This window comes from Colius striatus, chromosome 7 (assembly GCF_028858725.1).
Source record: "Colius striatus isolate bColStr4 chromosome 7, bColStr4.1.hap1, whole genome shotgun sequence".
Classification (NCBI taxonomy): Eukaryota; Metazoa; Chordata; class Aves; order Coliiformes; family Coliidae; genus Colius; species Colius striatus.
The window spans coordinates 16605592-16628044 of NC_084765.1; the positions used below are offsets into that span (position 1 = coordinate 16605592).

The following is a 22453-nucleotide window of genomic DNA, read 5'->3' on the forward strand; positions in this document are numbered from 1 at the left end:
ATCACTCATTCAGGGACAGCTTAGCTGCTTCACGTCTCTTTCAGTGCCAACTCCATAGGCTGTGATTGACTCTATAGTTAAACTGAGTCGTTATCATTCTTTCCAAAGTCTCCACGCCCATTTTCTTTAGCTGCCTATGCAGCTGCACACCTTCCAGCCACTGCTGGCCCACCAGTCCTCCAGAGAGCAGCTCAGTGTAGATGTGGGTTCTCCACTCAAAAATTCTCCACATCCGAGGAGTTTCCTTCAGCCCTGTGAAATGAAGGCATTCTAAACCTCCTGGAGTCCAAGCATACAGTACAGCAAGTGAGATTTCCTCTGAGTTCAAGGTTTTGGTTATCATCTTGCAAAAGGGAAGTGTTGGCTTGAAATAGCTGAGAAAGGAGCACAGAAGGGGTGGATGGTGAGGTGAGCTAATAGGGTGAGCAGAGGGTCAAGCCTCTGAGTCTACAGAAAACATTTCCTGGAGCTGCCTTGCACAGAGGATAAGCTGTAGGCCAGCTCTCCCAGAAAAAGAATGAGGCCCCAGACCTGGAATGTCACGAGGAAGAAAACTAGTGAGGACCACGAGAAACAGAAAAACAAAACCATCCCATGAAGGCAGACAGGTTTCCAAAGGAAGTAGCGTGTTTGAGTGATGAATGAAAAAGATCCTTGCAGAAAAACCCAAGGAAGACATTAGAAAGCTCCAGGCAAGTCCTCAGAGAGGTGCTCAACTCTGCAAATGTGAAGGATGAGCGAGGGTATTGCCCAGGGAATGCAGAGTGGATGCACTGTTCACACTTCGGTACCTTTCCTGTGCAGCAAATGATCTTATTTCCTTCCCTCATTCCTCTCCACACGTGCTAGAGCAATGTGCCATGGGTATGGCCCACCACTCCCAGACCTCTTTCACTGTTTTGCAAGGCCTGGCAGAGGGAAGACCTACAGGAAGTTCTGCCCTGTGCTTTAGAGAGACTGAGGTTTGGCACTTCTGGGGAACCACCACAGAAATGCAGCTGGCTTTGCCCACAGCAGCACTTGGAGATACTGGAGGCCCTGAGGACCTTGCTAATAACCAGCCAAAATACCCATCCACCCTGTTTTCCTGAGATGGGCCGCAAAGGCTCACCTGGACCTGCAGACCGCTCTGCCAGTCCTGGAGTGCTGGCTTGCTGATGGTGCTAAGCAGAGTGAGCAGCGTGTCCTGCCGGGGTGCAGGGCTATGGGCACCACATCCACACCCTTCTCCTCATGCACTTCACTTCTATGCATCGCCAAATTTAGACAAGAACCTGTAGGAACAGAACAGCTCCATATGGACATGCACAAGTACTAACATGCAGGTGCTCTCAATATCAACACTGGCCTGGAAGAGAAACAAGGCCTTTGACTCCAGAGGGATGCTCTTCAGCGTGGGCTGCTGGAGGGGTTTGCAACTCATTGGAAGCTGAAGCCAGGAGGAACAACAGCATCTGAAACTGAAAACACAATGAGGTGAAGAGCAGCTCCAGGGAGAGAGCAAATAGCAGAAAACTCCTCTGGATGAAGGCCCTCCTGGCCTGGGGCCTTCAGTCTCCAGCAATGGAGAGGCTGTATTGATAGCCAGGGTTAGGGAATGCTTGGTTCCCAGCTCAGGCCTGGGCACATGCTGCACTCCTTGTAGCTTTTCCAACTTCCACCCAGCACACTTGGATCAGAAGGTGCCTTGGAGCCTACCACAGCATTGCTCTTTCTCCTCAGCCTCTGATTGAGTTGGCAGGCCCTTTGGCAAGCCAACACCTCTGCGCCACACTGTTCCATGCCCAGGCCTTCAGCAGCTGATGTGCCCAGGAGGTGATTCCTCTGGCATTCCCACTGAGCCTGTCCCTGGGTACTATTACTGCAGTGACCTGACACCTGATCACAATCCTCCATGTATCTGCGTGTTCTCAAAGCCTGCTAAAGACCAAGACATGATCCAGAACACGTCTGGAGAACAGGCTGAGACCTCTGTGTCCTCAAATGAGTATGGCTGCAGCACGTCTCTGCTCTCAAAAGGTCTTTTAGGCTCTCAGTGCCAAAATGAAGCAACAGTGAGAACACTGTGTTAGTAAAAAAAAAAAAGTGGCTGCAGAGCTCAAGAAAAAGGCATCAGTCACAAAGCTCTCCTCAAAGACAGCAACTGCCCTACAAACCAGTGGCTATGTAGAAAATTATGCTCCTGAAATGATCCATTTCAAGCTCACCGGCATTTTGCAAGTGCTGTGTGACTCCAGGCATCACATTTGATAAAATAGCTGTCAGTTGAGAAGACCCTCAGCAGCCTCTCCTACCTGTGCAACACTGAGGGAGAGCCATGGGAGAAGATAGCTGCAAGGTGATGGGCCTCTGGAAGGTCTTTTTGGAAGTGCTTCATCATCAGGCCTGGAAAGGGAGAAATGAGCTTGGAGTAGGAGAGGGCTGAGCCAAGAAAACTGAACACCCAACCTCACCAAGTATCTTTCAAGAACATCCACAGTGCTGCTTAATTCTGAGGGTATCTGTGACGTGAGTTTTTCCCTATGGAGCCAGACCTGAGTCTCTTCACTGGCTCTTCCAAGGATGCAATTTTTCTCACCCTAAGTGAAGGATGACTAATTCATGACTCAAAGTGTCCATTTCCCAGAGAGGGCTTGTTGCCTCTAAATAACTGGCTCAGACAGAGACAACTGCAATGTCCACGTTTATAGGCAGGGTGATGAAACACTTGTTTGCAAACCTACCATCCTCCCAGACACTGCTCACAGGACTTAAAATAAGATTGCAGGTCAAGCCATGTAGGAAAGGTGCTGAGGGATGTGGGTTAGTGGTGGGCTTGGCACTGTGAGGTTAGTGGTTGAACTTGATGATCATAAAGGTCTTCTCCAACCAAAATGATTCTATGATAAGGCCTTAGTTCAGCTCAGCTGAACTCCTATTCCTAATTGACTTTGTGCTTGTTTCTGCTCAAACTGATCTTCAATAGGTGCCCACAGGGGATTCATCAGCTCTGTGTGAAGGTAGCGAGGCCAGTTGAGAAATCCTTATCTTGTTGACATGCAGCAAGTCATCACTGATGAGTATGCCGTCACCTTAATGCTGATCTTTGGGGAGCATTTTTGCCAAGTAGCATGGAAGCTATGAAGTCCTTGTGCTGCTTCTCCCCTGGCTTCATCCTGCCAAGACCTGAAATATGGAGAAATGGCCCTCTCCCCTCCTCTCCTTTCCCCCCATTGCCCATTCCCAGCATCTGCCTTTCCCACTGGAGGTTCCCAGAGGCCACTTGGCCACCAACAGCTGTCTCTCCCAGCCTGCATTGTGCAGGACTCTTGAGCAAAGTCCCCCCCTTTGGTGCTTTGCTGTAGGCAAAAGCAGGATGCAGGGGCTGGCGGGTGCAGGGGGTTGCACCCCATCGTTCTCTTTCCTGGGGGAGCTGGCAGCAGAGCAGAATTCCAGGCAGCCTGAGGGACAGAGTTTTGGTGGGAAGCATGGTCCTGGACTCCCCAAGAGCTAGCAGCACACAGCAGGCTCCCTGGTGAGGAGGCTGGCTGCAGCCCACACTGGCTCCCCTCTCCTCCTCTGTTCTGGCTGAGGGCTACCAGCTTTTCCCCCACACTCCTTGCAAACTTCCCCCCATCATCGAGGGCCACCAGCTTCCCACAGTGAGCCTCAGGCTTGTGGCAAAGCCAGGCAGCTGTCAGGATCCCTCCTCCTTTGCATGAGCCCTCCTCCATTGAAAGCCAACCATCCTCTTACTTTGCCTCATATATTTTCACCCCTCCTGCCTCTGCAACTACAAAGACTAAAAATGTGCATTAAAAGAAAAAGCTGCAAACCTGCACAAGACCCCACAAATCCAGAAGCCAGAGCTTTTAAAAAAGAAACTCATGCATGGCAAAGTACACATTTTGCCCATAAAATTGCAAGACATAATGATGCTAGCTAATGAATATTTATAAAATGGGCACACTTGCTCCCGGTGAGAAGAGCTCAGATACTCTCCAGCTCTCAAAAACTGTGAGACTAACCAAAAAAATCTGTGGCTGGAGGACAGCCAGCCCATAGCCAGGCTGAACAATGACAGCCCATAATCATTTTTGTCTCACAGCAGATGACTGGTGACAGGCTCAACCTTCTCCTGGTGCAGCTCTCCTGTCCTTGAAGGGCAGTGACAAATATAATAAAATCACTGAAGGAGGGAATTACTTGCTTTGGGAGGGGCTTATGGATCTGGATGTAAATAATTGAGATTATAAATCTTCATAGTAATCACCTCAATTTTCAGTACTTCTTGTCTTCTTTAACACATCTGTCTCTGCCTGGCCCAAGCCCTGCTTTTTGCCTTGCCACTGACCTGCAACGCTGCCAATTAAATGCAGAGGGACTGTCCCTTCTGTGAAGGAGAGGAGCAAACTCCCCATCCATCACCCACGCACCTTGCACCCTGCAGACTGGCTTTGGGCACTTGCTTTTGCCCCTGTCAGCCCACCAGCACAACTCTCTTTTGCCCTTTAGTGCAGGATCAGACAAGGGTGGGCTCCTGCCTCCTGGAAAAAGCCACCTGGACTCCCCCAGCATTGCCACACAGCTGCCAGCTGGCTCTGTGGCAGTGGGAATAGGCTTCCCCTGCAGCATCACAGCTTTCTCTCCATCTCACATGTGCCTCCACCTCCAGAAGGAAAAATCTTGGCTGCTGGGTCTCTAACCAGATGACATAGAGACCCAGCTTGGAGTATGTACCTGCCCTGCCCTCTAGATGCAGGCATGAGAATCCAGCACTGACACAAGCTGAGGAGGCGCTGGTTTCCCCCTCTTAACTTCTTTTTGCATCTTCCTTTGGGGAATCCTCCTGCTCTGGACCTTCCAGGTAGATGATGAGCACTGGTCAGGCAGAAGATATTCAGACATCTAGCCTTGATGGATGAAGGACAACTAGCCAAGGCCGTGGGGGGATGAAAAAGATATGCCTGCACATGAGGTGCGGCTGACTGCCTCGCTGTGAACAGGCTTCCATGCAGGCTGTGGTCGCTTTGGGTGAAAGAAGCCACAAAATGAAGCCCAGCTCCACCAGCTCTACTTCAAAGAGCTGCCAGCAGACACTAAAGGGATCCTGCCAGAGGAGGAGAGTGCTCAAAGCCTTGTTGTAAGAGCACAAGGCAGATTGGTAAAGAAAATCAACGATGGAGGCAGTAAGCAGCCTCAGCAGTGCCTTAAAAACCGGAGCTGGGTGGAGATCATACCCACCTGTTCACCTCTCCCTCTTGAGCAAACAAATCAGATCGCTGAGTTTTAGTGTGCCAAGGCTCAGCTCAGGCTGCCCAGAGCCAGCCCAGCCAGGCACTCGCTCCCTGGCTACACCCCAAAAAAGCACCAGCAAAGCCGGTTTTCTTCCCCACCTCTGCTCACCCAGGACTGTGTTGGCAATTCGGGCTCTGAATGCAGACAAAGCTGGAGAGAGGAGCAGCAGGCATTGGTACTGGGGGTAGCATTTCTCAGGGAGGTGATGTTCCTGCACCTTCTTCAGCCATGTCCATTTTGGGATTAATATGCATAAATTTTTGTGCCCAGCCCCGTAAATTAAGCAGTGAACCTCAAGGCCATGACTTCAAAAAAGGGGACTGGAAAAAATACACACACACACATGCACAAATAAGAAATTACTGTTCCCAACAACTCCAAAAGCCCTTCTGCGTCCTGCATGGCCCTAAACCACCATACAGCATCACCAAAAACCAAACCAATTTCTGTGATGTGCCTTTCTGCACAGCCCATACCAGCCTGAATTAAGTCTGAGACTGAAGGTTGAGGCTTTCAAGTCTCCCCTTAGAAGTCTTTCTCAGGTGATTGATTTCCTACTCCATCTCATTAGTGTCTGCCAGCAGATGCTGTTTCCTCAGCAGAAGCCACACTCCACTTGTTACCTCCAAACCACCCTGTCATTTCTCTCCTCAACACGGCAAGGCCTGGAGAATATTTATCAAGAAGCAGATGCAGCAGTTTTTTGTGGTTAAGCTCAGGCCGTTCATCTCTATTGAGAGTTCTCATAATCTTGCTCATCTTCACTGTGTTTGTTTAACCCTGGGATGGTCGCTCCGTGGAGCTCTGGGTAATTGTAGATTAACTGCTTCTCACTATTAATGACTCTTCATTAACGTGCTGGGGTCTCTCCCCTTCCAAGCCCAGAAGACAGCTATCAGAGGCATGCCTGCAGCCCCCCATGATGCAAATTACTTTGTCTTTTGGGCATCAATTCTGATATGAGTTCAAATCTTTGTGTGCTATGGCTGTTTTTTTGTAGCGGGGGTATTTTGGAGCAAGGGCAATGCCCTCCTCCAGCTCAGCACAGTGAGCTTCTTCCTGCACATCTCTAACAAGGTGCTCTCAAGCCTCCCGAAACTTACTCACAGATGAGTGGGGATGGTGGTACCTCTCTGTGCCCTCATCCTTCTAGGAGGGATCTTTACCTACACAGCCCCCGCCCCAAGGCCTCATGAACCAGGGCAGGACATGTGACCACAAAAACCTCCCAGTTTACATGAAACCTGCCCAGAAGGCTACAACCCAGCCTTCGTCAGGGTAGTGTGATCATAGCATGAGACCAAGAGCCGCAGCCCCTCTGTCCTGGCAGCACCTACAGGTGCCAGATAGGCAAACTTTGCTGCACTAGGACAATAGAACCACACAGGGTGGATGCAGCTGCCACTATGTATCCTCATCGGCATGGTCCATGGGGATGGTCACAGGTGAGTCCCATACCCTGAGTCACGTCTTGCGATGCACAAGTCAGCAAGGGCTGGGAATGAGTTACAAGTGAAGCCATGTGGACAATCCATGGTGGATTTTGCTGTCTCATTTAGCTTCTAGCCAGGACACAGACCATGCACATTGCAGAGGCACTGAAGAGCAGGTCATGTATCTCAAATACCCTTCTCATCAGCCTGTCCTCTCTCTCCTCTCAAGTCTCTTGGGGTACTTCAGGATCTTGGTCCTGTTTAAAAGACAAGGCACATAAAGCCTTCTCAAGAACTTGCCTCTTGCTAGGTTGTTCACAACCAAAGAAACTGCCCACTCCAGGCTGCCACACATTAATCCTCTGCTTTGAAAATATCAACAGACTCAGTGTTTCTGCTTGAACTTGAAGCTCTGTGTATTTGTCCCCCCCAGCCCACAAGCAGCTGGGATGAGCCGGCCCCTGCACCCATGCCATCCCCTCTAGCATCCTCTGCACCACGTCCAGCCTTGCCATGGGCTGCCCAGCTGCCCCACTCCAAGCACCACCCAGGGCATGAGCTGTACCAGCAGCCAGACCATCTCTTGGCCAAGAAGGGTCCCCAGTCCCCTCTTCGCTGATGCTGAGCTGGGATTGACACATCTGGATGCTGCTGAGCAAAAGCCCCTCACCCCTCCGCAAGCCCTCTGTCCCAGGTGGAGGAGAAGAGCTTCGTTATCTGTGGGGCAAAGGCAGCTTGAGGTGGGGCTTCAGACCCAGGGCTTTGTCAACCATGTCTGGGGGTTGCAGGCTGTGCCACTGGGCGAGGGGCCGGCGTGGGTTGGACAGCATGTCAGACCAGTGCCGCAGTTGGTTGCCTGTGGCTCGGCAGCCCAAAAAGAGTTTGCCAATGGGCTCATTCTTGGTCACTTTGTCATGATCCCAGACAGAGATGACCACGTCAACGTTCTGGGAGGAGACAGAAGAAAGAGGGTCAGTGGAAAGGGGCTCACTGCAGCAGGGACCCATGTAGCCCTGGGCACTGCAGGGAAACTCACCTGGATCTGACTGAAAGGGACTTCAAAAACAAACACCTCATTGAAGTAAGGACTTAGGGTGTTTTTCTTCACACTTGTTGTCTTCTTTTTCCATTTCTTCCTGTTCAGGATGAGATGCACCTTGACAAAAGGATCTGAGGAGAGAGAGGACATGGTTGCCATGAGTGTCAATTTTTTACTGAGGAGCTCAGACACAAACCTGCTTCCCTGGGCCATTCCCAAGCAGATATATCCCACTTGTCACTCCTTGTGGTGAGTATCCACTTCTCTTCTACTTGATAGCCACCCCAGAGCTCACCTCCTGCCACAAGCTCCCCATACCATCCAGCCACAACATCTCCTTCTGGGAGATACCTCCAGCTCTGCCTAAAGCTGGAGTATCTGTTCTGGGGAAGGCTGGGAACCAGCAAAGGGCTGGTTATGGTGGTGGGAGCAGGAAGCAGGTCTTGGCACCAAGAGCTTTCAAGGCTTTGCAGATCTTGGTACCTTTGTTAAAGCCTGGGCAGGAGTAGGGAGATCAGAGCACAAGCATCTCCTGCTGACCTGAGAGCCCGTGGGAGTCCATCCGCTTCAGCTTCTTGGCTTCCAGGATGAGCACTGTCAGCTTGCCGGTGCTGGGGACATAGCGCAGCGAGAAGCAGATCTCCCCCAGCTGCTCTTCCTGATGGACAGGTGCCAGCGATAAGCACAGAGTAGAAGAGCCAGCTCACCTGGGGCTGGAGTACTAGGCTGGGCCCAGGTTTCCTGTGTCTCCTGCACCCTTGGGCTTGCCCCTAAGGGCCTGCTTCTTGGGCTGGTGGCAAAGCAGCAGTGCATCCCTCCTGGCAGAGTTACCCACCCACCAGACCAACCTCCACTTTGCTGGCTGCCACCAGGTCACTCCACTGCTCGATGACGTGCTGCAGGCTGACACTGGCCAGGGGCAGCCGGACCTCACCGATGGTGTCGTGTTTGGCAAAGCGGTTGAAATCATAGATTTGCATCACCAGTGTGGATTCAGGCACCTCTGCCTGGAGTACCTGCAAGGGAGGACCCAAAAGACAGGACTCACCTCTCAGCAGCGGTCCTGCCCCACAGGACAGGGTGGCACATATGATAACAGATTTTTTTCTCTGATGCTTCCCCATCCTGGTTGCAAATCTCTCCCTGCCTGGAGAGATTTTTGCCCATGCAACACTTGTGACGAGACCAAAAAAGCCCATCATCAGCTATAGTTTCCTACCTGAAAAGTGAAGCTCTCATTGAAGACAGGGTTCAGGGTCTTGCGGTAAACCTTGGTCTCGTACCTCTTCTTCATATCAGACGTTAGATAGACAATCACGTAAGGATCAGATGTGCCTCCGCTGTCCATGGCCTTCAGCTCAGCTGCCTGCTTGATGCCAACTTTCAGCTTCAAAGGAGTGATGCACAAGGTCAACAGGTAGAGAAGGATGGGGATTTGGCGGGGAGCAAGGCAGTGCAGCAGGTAGGGCATCTCCACGCCATATGGGCATGAGAGTCATCAGGCTGTGGGCCAGGGGAGAGGTGCAAGGGGGAATGTTCCCCCCTCAGTGGGCAGCAGAGAGGGGCCACGCAAGAGCAAAGCCTCCCACGGGCCATGCTGCGGCCGCGAGCACACCCACCTCCTGCGCACGGAAGTTGTACTCCAGGGAGTACTGCAGCTTGCCTCGCCCCGTCTGCTCCGTGCCCTGCTCCAGGTCCTCCAGCTCAGGCTGCACCTGTGGCAGAGAGCAACATCAACCCTCAGAACCTGCTCAGCCACGGCCCTGGCCGCGCTGTGCTGGGACCCAGCAGCAAACCTCTCAGGGAGAGGGAGGTGAGGGAGAGGGGAAAGCAGAACGCACGAGGCTGGCCGTGGTGGAGCTGTTGACAGTCTGCAAGCTGACTCTTTCCTTCTTCTTGGGCTTCTTCTTGCCACAGCAGCACCTGATGATGCAGACGAGGAAGAGGAGGAGGAGAACGGCTACTGCCACAGCCACGGCGATAAGTGCCCATTTTGGTACTGGTGCAAAATTTGGGGACCAAAAATGGACAGAAGAGTTTAAACCAAGCAAAAACATCTAGAGTTCATTTAAATCCCTTCATGGTGCTTCAGCATTTCCAAATTGCCCATATAACCCCAGACAGGCTCCACACAGGGAGGCTGCGGCTGGAGACCATTCCCCAAACAAGCAGCAAGGATGCCCTGTGCTCCTGCAGCATCACGGTGCCAGTCTGCAGCATCCCTACCCCTCTGGAACCCAACAGAGAAAGGGGTTTGCAAGGAGGAAGAAGAAAGACCCCACAGCATAACACTGCCCGAGGGAACAGCGCAAGCACCGTGGCACTCACGTGGGATGTGGCTAAGCCAGTCCTCCAGGAAGCCCGGCCCAGCCGTAGTGGCAATGGCCACAGCGTTGCTGGTGCGTGGGGAGGCTGTGGCCCTGCCTTTCCTGGCTGCTGCTTCCATGGCCAAGCTGGGGTGACCTGGGGATGTAAGCAAAATTAACAGGGTGGAGATTTCCTTTCCAGTAGCCCAGGAGCAAACACAATTAAAACAAAGTGTTTAGGGCTTGGCCACTTTGGCAATGAGGTGTGAAATGGAGACAGAGGGAGCAGTGGGCAGGGAGGGCTCTGTGCCAGCCAGCCCCTGGCCTACAGCCTTCTTCTCATCTATATCCTTGCAAGCCTGCCTTTGGAAAGGGGAGAGAGCAGGGTGGTGGATGGATTAGGGAGTTTCCCTTTGATTTTGAGAAGAGGAATCTCGTGGCTATAGGGGGAAAAAAAGCCCAAGAGCTGCTCTGTGCTGGTTCCTCCCTGGGCAAGCGGCATGAGCTGAAGAGTCTTCTCAGCCCCAGGCAAGCCCCACCATTAGCACCCTTTTCCAGCTATTTTCCCCAGGATATATTCTGACAGCAGAGGGTTTGGCAGTGGTGCCGCCAGGCTGGGGTCACCTGGCTTGGAAATTCTGCATGAGCCTGACCCATACACACCGCAACGCTGCCACGGCTGAAAGGAAGGCTTCAAATTTAAAGCAGAATGGTTTTTCACTAATGCTTTCCCTGAAGCATTGCTCCTATTGTATCCTAGCCAAAACTTCCTCCGTGGCTTCTTTCAGCTGAGGAGCAAAGGCAGGAGAGGTATGGCAGGAGTCAGGCTGCAGGGAGCAGGGCTGCAGCCGCCATGGCAGAGGTGGCACCGGACCCAGAGCCGTGCCGAGGCGGGCAGGTATGTGCCTGTTTGCCCTGTGTGCCCCCACCGCCTGCCCCGTGTCAGAGGGGGTCCCTGCTCAAGCAGCCAGCACCACCTCACTCTACATGTGCTCTGCCTACCCCACAGGGCGATGGCTCCTTGCACAGGAATCCCTCCAGGGAGAAACCACCTCTGCACTTCCCCCCAGACAGCAAAAGCCTTTCATTTTTCCAACAATGGGCTTTGCTGTGTGCTGACTTAGGGCTCGAGAGACACCAGAATCCCTGTCATCCCTGCAGCAGCATTGCTGGGGCAAGGTTAAGTGACATGCCCAGGGCTACCTGGGACGTCTGTGTCTTTGGACACCTGAGCCTCACTCGAAGCCTCACCACCAGCAGCTTTAATGATCAGCTTCTCCCATCCCCACACACAGAAATGGGTGGCCAGTGACACACCTGTGATAGTTAGGAAGTGCAAGACTGGCTTCAGGCTGTGGTGGTGGGTGCACAGGACAGAATAGGTGAACAGATACCTACTCAGCACAGAATGAGGTGTCTCAGCACCTTTTCCCTGTCAGATCTCCATGGGCTGTGTTACATTAGTCTGACAGCAGCCCTGGTTTAAAAAAATCTCATCCCAGATGCCCGAGGTGACCTGAGCCACTGTTTTGGGGACAATGCGGACAGCCTTGCTGTGGTCTGGGAGAGGCAGTGCACCCTCAGTGGGTTCTGCATGGAGCATCTAGCATCCCTGCTCCTGGAAAGGAGCTCCTGGGCTGCCTCTTGGTCCCACCCTGTGCTGACCAGACTCCCGAAAACAGACTTACGGACAAGTCTCCTCCTCAGCCTCAGTCTCCCTTCTGCGCTGTGCAGGCTCCAGGCCCAGGTGCTGTGCATGACAGGGGCATGCTGCGGTGTAAGACAGGGTCCCACCAAGCACAGAGCTGTGGGTACAGCAGGAACGGTGGCTGCACAGCACAGCCCAAACAGGAAAGTCTGCTTTGCCAGCCCAGGAACCGGGCGGCCCCAGCAGCCCCACCTCACCACTGACCCAAGTGGTGCTCACGCAGGTGAAAAGCCAACGGGGAACTCCCTGAGGGACCAGGAAGCAAAACCTGCCCTCCTGCCTGCGAGAGGCCAGCAGGCACTGCTGCCTGGCTCTGTGCCCCGGCAAATCCGCTGCTCTGAGTTATCCCTGCAGCGATGCTGGGCTGGACCAGACTGCAGGCACACCGTGCAACGGGACAGCTGCTGGCTGCAGCGTGGCTGCACATATCCATGGGAGCTCCGTGCTTGGGGAGCTCTGCCTTGGCACACCATGGCCCAATGCACCATCTGAGGGCCCTGAAAACACATGCAGCAGTAGCAGTGGAGATGAAGTGGGATGTTCTGCTCCAGCATAGCAGGGAGGACAGACAGGGTGAGAGAATATGCTTGGGAGGCTCCATCCCCCAGTGCCAACAGCAACACCAGGCACATGTCCCAGGAACCGTTTCACCAGCATTCATGTCACATTCAATTTACCCTTCCTCCCTTGTCACCAGTTCACCAAAGTCAGCTTAAAACCCACCTCAGCACCACAGAAATTACAGGTGGTACCAGAAGCAAGGAGTGATATCACTAGTGCCCAATGGCTGATGGGGAAGAGACCCTGGAAGCCAGACCTGTCCCAGGTGTGCTGGACCATCCTGTCTCACTGGTCCTGCCAGATTTTCACATGGCCACCAAGGCTTTTCACACTAGATGCCTGGGCTGTCCCTCCGCCACCTGAAACACAGCCACACTCACAAGCATCCTACACTCCTGCTGCTCAGAGAAGCATCACCCCTGGGAGCAGAGGATGCTGCGGGAACGATGCTGCAGCAAACCTAGGTGAAACTGATGCCAAAACATGTTTTGCTCTAAACTGGCAGCCCCAGAGGACTCTTGAGAGAAATATATAGCAGGGACAGGAGGAAAAGGGAACATGCTCAATAAAATCAGGCAGCATGAGCCTCACAGGACTGGGTGCCACACAGCCCACCTGGAAAAGCAAGATCCCAACCCAAAAATCACCCCTATTACGGGCAGAGTGTAAGAAACAGCTTTCAGAAAAGAAGGGAAAAGGGACCCAAAAACATGACAGTAACATTGCAAATGCAGTGAGCCCTCCCTGCCCCCTGCCATGCACTGCGCCAGCCTTTCTCCCTGGCCCAGCTCCCTAGGTACACTGCAAGCTGCTCTTGAAGAGGTACGCCTATATTTTTCAGTCAAAACCACAACCATGATGTATTCCAGGGCTGGGAAATGAGAGGTCTGGAGGCATGCTATAAATAGAATACCCAGCTACAGAAATAGCCATGGCTGCAGCACCTGTGGGCAGCAGAGGACAAGCTCCGAGGGAGCCCAACAGCTTAGCCCCTGTCCCAGAGCACAGCCACAGGCAGGCCCGGGCAGCCATGAGCCCCCAGCGCGGTGCCGGCTGGGAGATGCCGGCTGGCCTGGGCACAACGCCAACCCACCAGCTGCCTACAAAGCCCAGCATGCCAGGGACAGGGCTGCACCCCAGACAGACTCCTGCCTGCTTCCTGCCAGCGCAGGGAGGGCGAAGCTAAACCAGCAGTATCTCGGGTGAAGTTTGGATGCTGCCGGCAGACCAGCTGCACCTGGGGAGCAGAGGCAGCGCTCAAGGTGAGTTTGGGCTGCTCTCTGGAGCGAAATGCTGGCTGCATGCAGGGGGGTAGTGTCTGTGTTCAGCAGCTGGAGAATGAGCTGCAGGGATGGGCATCTGCCTGAAACACTTTCCTGTGAGCTTGGCACTGCGTGCACAGCTGTAGGTAAACACTGCAGTTAGTAGAGGCTGGTTAGATGGAAAGGAGAAGGCAGGCTTGGCTGGTAGCACTGGGAAGAACAGTGCAGAAATTAGAGGTGGTGTTCACCCTCCAGGAAGGGCTGCGCAGCTATGTTGCCTCCTTTCCTTTAATTTTCACTTTCAGAAAAACACTTGGGTGAAATTCCCTCAAGGGAAGTTTCTCCCTGCTCGGCTGGCCTGTTGCCACTCTCTACCTGGCTGCTGGGGAGGAGACCCCTTCCCAGCATGGGGTGTGGATGGAGGTAGCAGAGGGATGTTCAGCATCTCCCAGCTTTACAGGCACCTTCAGCTGCGGGAGAAGCGCTGCCTTAGGGCTTTCCACCCCAAGGGCAGTCAGGGAGAGCGCATGCAAGCACTGAGCCACATGTGTCAAGGCTCCAACTCTGCGGGCTGCCATCAGGCAAGTGCATTTCCTACCAGCCTAGGCAACATTTTGCAGTCCATGAATAACAAAAATGAATTGCAGAAAATTGGGGCAAAAGAAAGGTGTCTCTGGAGACCTCTACTTTACACTGCACGCTGGTTTTGATCTGTGCATACATAGCCCTCCAACCCAGTAATCAGGTAAGACATGAACTGGTAAATGAGGTTTTAACCCCCTTTGCATTCCCAGCACATCTGGGTAAGGCAATGATCACTGCCTTTGCTCCCAGAGAAACTTTGCAGGATACTTATAAGAGCTACTGGGTGCAAGTAACCCCCATGGAATCCTCCTCGGTGGGAATGGGAACAGTTCCCACCTCACAGGCTGAATCCTGAAAGTCCATTTTTAACTCTGACTAGAACATAGAATTGACATATACAGCACAGTGGTAACAGAAACCACAGGATTTGGGTGTAGGAAAATAAATAGGATTTATAATTCAGCTGCTAGGCACAGGCAGGCCATACAACCCACCCCAAGACTTCCATCTGCCAGACCTGCGTTAGCACAGCCTGCACCACCAAGACCATCAGTGTAGGGGCTGGCTGGCTCATCTAGGGGGTCGCAGCCTGCCTCTAAGCCCTCACCACACATCTCTACTCAGATGCAGCTGCAAATGAGCTGCTCATGCAGTGAACTTGCTTATTTGTGGATACAAACCCTCCATTCAAGCAAAAGGAGCAACAAAAAAAATAAGGGCGCAAAGAAAAAGCCTACCCATAAGATCCGAGCTGTTTTTGCTTTTAAGGACACTTATTTTGCTGGGGTAAAATCTTCACAACCGCTTTCTGCATTTCCCTCCAGAGAAGAATACTCTTCAAGGGGGAGGGAAAAAAGGCAATGATCTATGGTTGGAAAGCCATTTTTCCATCATATTTGATTGGAACTATTAGACCTCATTTTCTCAGAGCAGAGCTGTTGGCTTCACTTGGTGGGAAGGATGTCACTGGTCTCTTTTCCTCTCTTTCCCCCTCTCTAGATTGGCTATATTAGAGGATGTCAGTTTAATTGTGTACTTTCTCTTTGAGGCTGACAGCTGAAGATGGCAGAACCTGAGAGCACAGTCATAAACACCGATGTGAAACAGGTAAAAGGTTGTTTGTTACAAAACATACATCCTGTATTTCTAAAGCAAGTTTTGAAATACCACTGCAGGCGAGGACATGCCACAGCCTGGATGGAGCTGTAGTGGCCTCAGTTGCTTGTGCTTAGATTTCAGAGGTGGCCTGTCCCAGGGCTGCTGGGCACTTGGTCCTACAGATTTCCACAGGGGAAGAGGCTGCAGGAATGAAGCCCCAGTTGCATGAACAGGACAAGTGCATTTGCTCACACTTCAATTTTGGAGCAGCCAGGGACAACACAGCAGCTTCTCTATATATAGATTCAGACACAAAGGGTAAAACCACCAGTACATGCAGAAAACCCAGCAGTGCCCAGCTTGGCACAAACAGATGATCATGGCTGTGGTATGCCCACATGCAGCAAAATAATGAAGCAATCCCCTCTGATATGAGCTGTCGTCAGAGCACATGGCACTTACCAGACAGGTTGGGCTTTCACAACTGCCTGTGCCATCCTTGGTGACCTGAAAAAGAATACTGGGTTTCATATCTCTCCTCCAAAGACCCTGTGGTATCAGGAACCATGACATTTGAGTGATGCAGTGGCCAACCAGGGAGCCCTGTGTCCCTCTGTTCACCCCACCTCCCCCCAAGCTCCTCCTTTGATGTTCCGCCATCCCTCTTTCCTCCTTGTCCTACAGAAAGACCCCAAAGAGGCCCTGGTCGTTGCAGTGACCGCCAGAGCCATCTTTGACCTGGAGGAGGAGCACAAGCTCTACCTGGAGAAGGGCAAGGAGGAGTATGCAAGGCATCAGCAAGCCAACCAGGACAATCCCCTGCCACCAGGCACAGCCTTCATCTTCATTCAGGTGAGCCTCACACCTGCCCAGTGGCACATGCAGACTCAGAGGATAGGGTGGAAGCTCAGCATTCCCAGCTTTAGGTCTCAGCTCCCATCACAGGGTGTAGGTATGCCCAGCCTGGCCTCTTGACCTCATTGTGGGACATTAAGATGTGTGTTCCTCACTAGTCCCACATGTCCACCTCCTCCCTGGTGTGATATCCTCCTCCTGCCCTCCTGGAGATGGCTTTTGCAGGATGGTTGCTCTGCCTGGCTCTCCATAAAATCATACAGTCATAGAATCTTGTACCCGTTGCCCCTTGTCCTGTCACTGGACATCACTGAGAACAGCCTGGCTCCATCCTCCTGACACTCACCCTTTAAATATTTGTAAACATTAATAACGTCGCCCCAGCTCCCTCAGCCTTTCATCATAAGGGAGATGTTCCACTCCCTTAATCATCTTTGTGGCCCTGTACTGAACTCTCTCCAGCAGCTCCCTGTCCTTCTTGAACTGAGGGGCCCAGAAATGGACACGATATTCCAGATGTGGTCTCACAAAGGCTCTGGCAGAGGAGTTAGACTAGATGATCTTTCGAGGTCTCTTCCAACCCTTAAGATTCTGTATGGAAGAAATATGTGTCAGTGGTTCTCTGTATGGTTGGAAAAAACCTTTAAGATCATTGAATCAAACCACTACCCTCACACTACCAAGCCCATCACTAACCTGTGTCCCTCAGCACCACAGCTACACAGCTTCTCACTATCTCCAGGGATGGGGACTCCACCATCTCCCTGGGCAGCCTGGGACAGTGTCTAACAACTCTCTTGGTGAAAAAATTCTTCCTAGTCTTCAATCTAAACCTCCCCTGGTGCAACTTGTGGCCATTTCCTCTTGTCCTATCACTCATTACTTAGGAGAAGAGACCAACCCCTACCTCACTATAGCCTCCTTTCAGGGAGCTGCAGAGCCAGAAGGTCTCCCCTCAACCTCCTTCAGACTAAACATCTTCAGCTCCTTCAGCTGCTTCTCATCAGACTTATTCTCCAGACCCTTCACCAGCTCCGTTGCCTGTCTCTGGACACACTCCAGTACCTCAAAGTTCTTCTTGTAGTGAGGGAACCAGCACTGAACACAGCATTTGAGTTGCAGCCTCACCAGCCCCAAGTACAGGGGGACAATCACTTCCCTGGTCCTACTGGCCACACCATTTCTGATCCAAGCCAGGATGCCATTGGCCTTTTTGGCCAAAGCTAGCCTTGCCATAGCTGACAGATGCTGCACAAGCCACTAACCTTAACTGCAAAAGAGCCCTAGCAAAGCCATTGCAGTCATGCCTCTCCAAAGGTCTCATCTTCTCCTCACAGGCAGTGCAGTATGTGAACAGGATGATACTGGAGAGCAACCCAGAAGAGAAGGAACTCTTTGACATCGTGGTGTTCTCCAACAACAGCCCTGAGAGCGGTGTGCGCATCGTCAACAGTGCCAAGTTCTATGGTGAGGGAGACCCCATCCCAGGGTGCCTGCTTTGCCTGGGAGGCAGATAAGGCACCATAGTGGTGTATCAGTGGCAAATAAACAGCCAGGAGATAGAAGGGGTTATTTTGGAAACAAGGCCAATTCCTGCCAGCCCTGTGCAACTCGCCCAGAGTGGCAGAGCACACCCAGGATACAAGTTCCATGGCAGAGCCCAGCTCCTTTTGGCCATATCCTTTGCACCAAGGGGTCTGGCAGCATTTTACACAGCCTAGGCATCCCCAGGCAGCTACTAAAGAAACGGAGTTCTTTAAAAAAAACTCACTCACTAAATCCCAGAATGCTGTCAAGAAGGCTCATTTAAGGGAGGGATGAAGGGAATACTTAACTGCACGCTGCAGTTTTGCAGCAGCAACAGGCCAAGAAGATACAGCAAGAACACGGGCAGGTTCCCCAGATAGCACTGGAAAATGAATTACCCTGAGCTCTGCAGAAAAGCATGCCATGTCCTGGGGAGGGGGGCTGTGAAGAGGACATTGCCCCATAACAGACTTTGCTCACATCCCCTGACCCAAAGGCCTCGAGATCTCCAAGTTCTACTTTGTCAGCGATGAGGACTCCACGCAGTACCTGAAGCCTCACGGAGTCAAGCTCTTCCTCTCAGCTGACAGGACAGATGTCTTGAATGCCCTCCAGAGAGGTGAGTTCTCCCCTCCATCCCACATCCCCACACCCACACCACACTTTTTCTAAGCAGCTGTGTAGCAACACCAAAGCCCATACCCTCCCAGTGGCAAGGTGGGGAATGAACATTTCAGTACAGTCCTGAACAGATCAATATCCTCTTCTGTCCCCACTAGTAGCCTGCAGATACACCAGAGTTTCTCAGATGCCTTCATAAGTCACCAAGTACTTTATGTACATTTCTGGCTGTACCTCCACTATGGGCTGACATTTAAGCCTTTCTAACCAAAGATGCTGCCCATGGCTGCTCTCTGGATCAATGACAGCGCATCAGAGATTTCCAAGGCTTTGTGAGGATGCCCTAGAAATTTACTTTCTTGCTACATGTACTCAGTGATAGACATAAGCACATGCTTGACCTCAGTCGGAGGGAGTGCAGTGTCCTCAACAGCTCTAATGGGGTTAATTGCCTCCTTATTAATTTGCTTGGGTGTGAGCATATCAGCTGGCCCAAGTGCATCAAGGTCAGGAGGAGGCCATTCACAGCCTGGGCTTTCCTTCACTACACAGCACATTCCTGGAGTATCCTTGAGGAGTATTATTGATCTGACATGTGTCCCTCATCCAGGGGCCTGGGTCCATGGGGGCAGGGAGCAACATGACAGAAGAGACCTGTAATTAAGCCAATTACCACAATCAAGCAGAGGTGCCAATCCCTGTTACTCAAGAGTACAGAGTGCTAAATCTGGGCATCAAATCCAAGCTTGGCAGGGTGAGCCAGAACCAGGAGGAGGGCTTCTCATGCCTCCACAATCACCCATCATCTCTTAGCAAACCTCAGTATCTCTTCAGACATGCCCATTGCCATAGGGGCACAACACAGCCCCAGAAAGGCTGGGCTGGCTCCCACAAAGTCCCCTGGCTTGGAGACCCTGACAATGTGATGTGGGACAGGACTGTGGCAGATACGTGGGGAAGAGCTGGCCACACAAGAGCTGCCCTGGGACAGGGTGTCCAGCCTGACCCACTCCCTCGCTGTGTCTCGCAGGAGTCTCGGCAGCGCAAGTCTTCCAGCAGGACATCCAGGGCCCCAGCATCCCACTGCGTGTGGCGTTCGATGGTGACGCTGTGCTCTTCTCTGACGAGACAGACCAGGTCTTCCGGGAGCAAGGGCTGGAGGGGGCCAAGCAGTATGAGCGGGCGATGGAGGCTGTGCCCATGGGAGAGGTGAGCAAGCCACCCCACTTTCATGGGCACCCAGAGACTCTGCAGCCACCATCAGCACCTCTCTTGCTAGGGCTGTGCCATCAGTAGCCAAAGCAGCACAAATCCTTACAGGTTCTCTTTGCATTCACCACTGTCTCTGGTGTGGGTCTGGCCTGAAGTCCCACTGGAGATGGATCTGGCCTGATGTCTCCTATAAGTGATTACAAATATCCAGGGTTGTGGTTACCCACAGTGCCACCCTTTGTCAGCTGGGACCTCTTGTTGTGCAAGTCCCTGCACAACTCAGACCCAGAGGCACTGCTCACTGAGATGTATCTTCCTGGTCACTCTGGGATTAGGATGAGCACTACAATGTTCACCTTCCTCCTGAGCATCCCAGTACACAGCACACATGCATCCCAGCACTGCCCAGTCCCGTACCCCACTGGTAGCCCTGCGCTCCACAGGGTCCTGAGAACCCCTGGAATAGGAATAAGTACGGGCTTGTACAGGCCGAGTAGATGTCTCCTTATTTCTTACCCACTCCTGTGTTTCCAGGGTCCCCTGAAGGCTTTTGCCATGCACCTTGGGAAGATGCGGCAGAAGTTCCGCCAGGAAGACTCGCCCATCCGCACGTACCTAGTGACTGCCCGCAGTGGCCGGGACATGGGCACCAGGGCCCTCAAGACGATCCGGGAGTGGGGCTTGGACATCGATGAGGCTTTCTTCATGGATGGGGCTCCCAAGGGCCCCATCCTCGCCCAGATCCAGCCCCACATTTTCTTTGATGATGGGCTCCATAATATCCAGGGGGCTCAAAATGTGGGTGTACCCTCTGCCTGGGTCCCCTCCTGCTGCTGATGGGCTGCCAGCAGACCAGCAGTCCCCTCTTCCAGCAGCACAGGGGACTGAGCCAGTTGAAGGCAAACCTTCTGGTGAAGTGGGAAGGACTTCCTAACCTGCAGCAAGCTAACCTCAGGGAAAGAAGGTGAGAGCATTGCATGAGAGCACAGACCACCAGGCAAGACTTGATGTTCATTTCTGCTCCCAATAAGAGGCCCTTTAGATCTTAGGATAAAGCCAAAAGATGCAACCGCTCCAGGAAGGAAGGATACGTTTGCTGTGACACCAAGGACTACCACCTATCTGCTCTGTAGGTTCTGGAGACTTTTCAGTTCTGTCAAGAAATAAATAAAGCTATTGCCTTACACATGAGCTAAAAGAAGCATGAATCCTGGCACCAAAAATGCTGGCTTTGTCTGTGCTCAACCTCTGTCCCAGGGAAGTTCTCAAGGTGCTGCCTCACCAGACACACTCCGCTTGGCTTCCTGAGGAGGCTGATACGCTAGCAAGTCCTTCAGGCACCTCCAAACTCAGCAGAGGGAGAAAGACTTCAAAGCTATGAAGGACCTACAAACCTTTTAAAAATACATGATCAGGTTGAAAAAAGAAAATCGAAGCTGTTCCCCCTTATAGAAGAGAATGGAGCACAAGTCACCTCTTTCTCAGTATGCAGGCTGCTCACAGGGTCCATAGGAGGGAGGCCCAGAGCCATAGGGCACAGCTTCTGGAGCTGCAGCCCAGTTTCGAAGTCAGGCAGAGCTGCCACACAGTTCCGACGTCCTACCAGGAGAGGGCACTGGAGCTGGGCTGCCGGCAGCACCAGCCAGGCAGGGGCCCGGGCAGGACCGGCTGCCCGCCCCTGAGCTTAAATGGGTCGCAGGGCCTTGGCTGGGGCTCCCAGATGTCGCTGCTCAGGGCTGATGGAGCCCATGCATGTGCTCAGGACCCTGCCTGGCACCAAGCCACCCTCCCCACACAGGGATATCTCTCCTCTGGCAATGTGGACTCTGCTCCTAACTTTCCTGCAGAGTGAGCAGCCCCCCAGGATTCACTGGCAGGTTTCTTTCCCCAGGTAACAGTTCCTACTAGAGGACACTGTGTTGCCCGGGGACACCCCAAATCCCTGGGAGCTCCCCAGAACAGTATCATAAAAAAAACCAATTGGCTGCTCAGGGCAATGCTTGCTGGGTGACAGCAGGATTACGGATGGAGGAGGTAAAGATGGCTGTGGCTTAGGGGTTTTAAATCTCAGTGTAATCAGAAAGTATTTTTTAAAAGGTTTCTCAAGCATCACTCTCAGCACTGCTTTTTCTCCTCCATAAATAAATAAGCACCCACGTGTCAGAGTCTTTCCCTCTTGCTGGTGTTCAGCAGCGCTGGAGGAGGCTGGGATAACTCACTGCTCCTTTACAGACATTCAGTTCTTTCAGCTGGTCTTACATACATGCATCAAAATGAAATACACAAGAAACCTTCAGTGGGCTTTGGATTAGGCCCCTGAACTCCCACTCCCCTGAACTCCCCACTCCCACTCTTGCTACCTGGTTCTTGGGATATCTGCATATCTCTCCCTAGCAAGTGGAGCTGCTGGCCCCAGGCATAGGCCACCATGTGGGCCCAAATTCAGGGCTGCCAGGGCAGGATGGGGATGATGGTGTGCAAGACCTTGGTGGGAAACCACCAAAGATGCAAAGCCTGACAAGGTCTCAGCACCAGCACTCTGCCCCCTGGTCCTTTTGCTCAGTCCAGATGCTGAAATTCATATAATTATAGAATTGTTTGGTTCTAAAAGACCTTTATGGTCAGTGAGTCTGACCACTAACCTCATGCTCCAAGCCCACCACTAACCCATGTCCCTCAGCACCTCAGCTACACGCCTTTTCAATATTTCCAGGGATGGGGACTCCACTACCTCCCTGGGCAGCCTGGGACAGTGTCCAATGACCCTCTCAAGGAAAAAGTTGTTCCTAATCTCCAGTCTAAACCTCCCCTGGTGCAACTTGAGGCCAGTTCCTCTTGTCCTGTCACTCATTATTTGGGACAAGAGACCAACTCCCACCTCACTACAGCCTCCTGTCAGATAGTTGTAGAGAGTGAGACCATCTCCCCTCAGCCTCCTCTTCTCTGGGCTGAATGCCCCCAGGGTCCCT

The 22453-nt window shown here is 52.5% G+C and overlaps 2 protein-coding genes across 4 annotated transcripts; one reads left to right on the forward strand and one right to left on the reverse strand.

Annotated features, from left to right (window-relative positions):
- Positions 1–7129: 7129 nt before the first annotated feature.
- SYT8 (synaptotagmin 8) lies at positions 7130–11935 on the reverse strand. The gene is made up of 9 exons (XM_010200851.2): positions 11744–11935; positions 10078–10212; positions 9591–9748; positions 9369–9464; positions 8969–9136; positions 8598–8765; positions 8290–8407; positions 7747–7880; positions 7130–7657 (listed from the first exon to the last, which is right to left on the reverse strand). Exons 1-9 carry the CDS (start codon positions 11811–11813, stop codon positions 7424–7426), a joined length of 1281 nt encoding a protein of 426 aa, XP_010199153.2. The 5' UTR covers positions 11814–11935; the 3' UTR covers positions 7130–7423.
- A 1563-nt stretch (positions 11936–13498) lies between these two features.
- Positions 13499–21613, forward strand: LOC104556838 (cytosolic 5'-nucleotidase 1A). Of its 3 annotated transcripts, none has more exons than XM_061999873.1 (7): positions 13499–13586; positions 15171–15278; positions 15954–16121; positions 17462–17591; positions 18148–18270; positions 19303–19481; positions 20019–21613. In XM_061999873.1, exons 2-7 carry the CDS (start codon positions 15234–15236, stop codon positions 20319–20321), a joined length of 948 nt encoding a protein of 315 aa, XP_061855857.1. In that variant the 5' UTR covers positions 13499–13586; positions 15171–15233; the 3' UTR covers positions 20322–21613. The 3 variants fall into 3 exon arrangements, with proteins under 3 accessions (XP_061855857.1, XP_061855856.1, XP_010199154.1); XM_061999872.1 differs by having other exon boundaries at positions 15220–15278; XM_010200852.2 differs by having other exon boundaries at positions 15228–15278.
- Positions 21614–22453: the final 840 nt, after the last annotated feature.

Coding starts and splice junctions, on each gene's coding strand:
- SYT8 (XM_010200851.2), bottom strand. CDS start 11,813: ATGCACAGCACCTGGGCCTGGAGCCTGCACAGCGCAGAAGGGAGACTG. Junction 9,137..9,368: donor ACAACTTCCGTGCGCAGGAG/GTGGGTGTGCTC, acceptor ACTCCTTTGAAG/CTGAAAGTTGGCATCAAGCA. Junction 8,766..8,968: donor ATGAGAGCTTCACTTTTCAG/GTAGGAAACTAT, acceptor CCTCCCTTGCAG/GTACTCCAGGCAGAGGTGCC.
- LOC104556838 (XM_061999873.1), top strand. CDS start 15,234: ATGGCAGAACCTGAGAGCACAGTCATAAACACCGATGTGAAACAG. Junction 16,122..17,461: donor CAGCCTTCATCTTCATTCAG/GTGAGCCTCACA, acceptor TTCTCCTCACAG/GCAGTGCAGTATGTGAACAG. Junction 17,592..18,147: donor CAACAGTGCCAAGTTCTATG/GTGAGGGAGACC, acceptor CCTGACCCAAAG/GCCTCGAGATCTCCAAGTTC.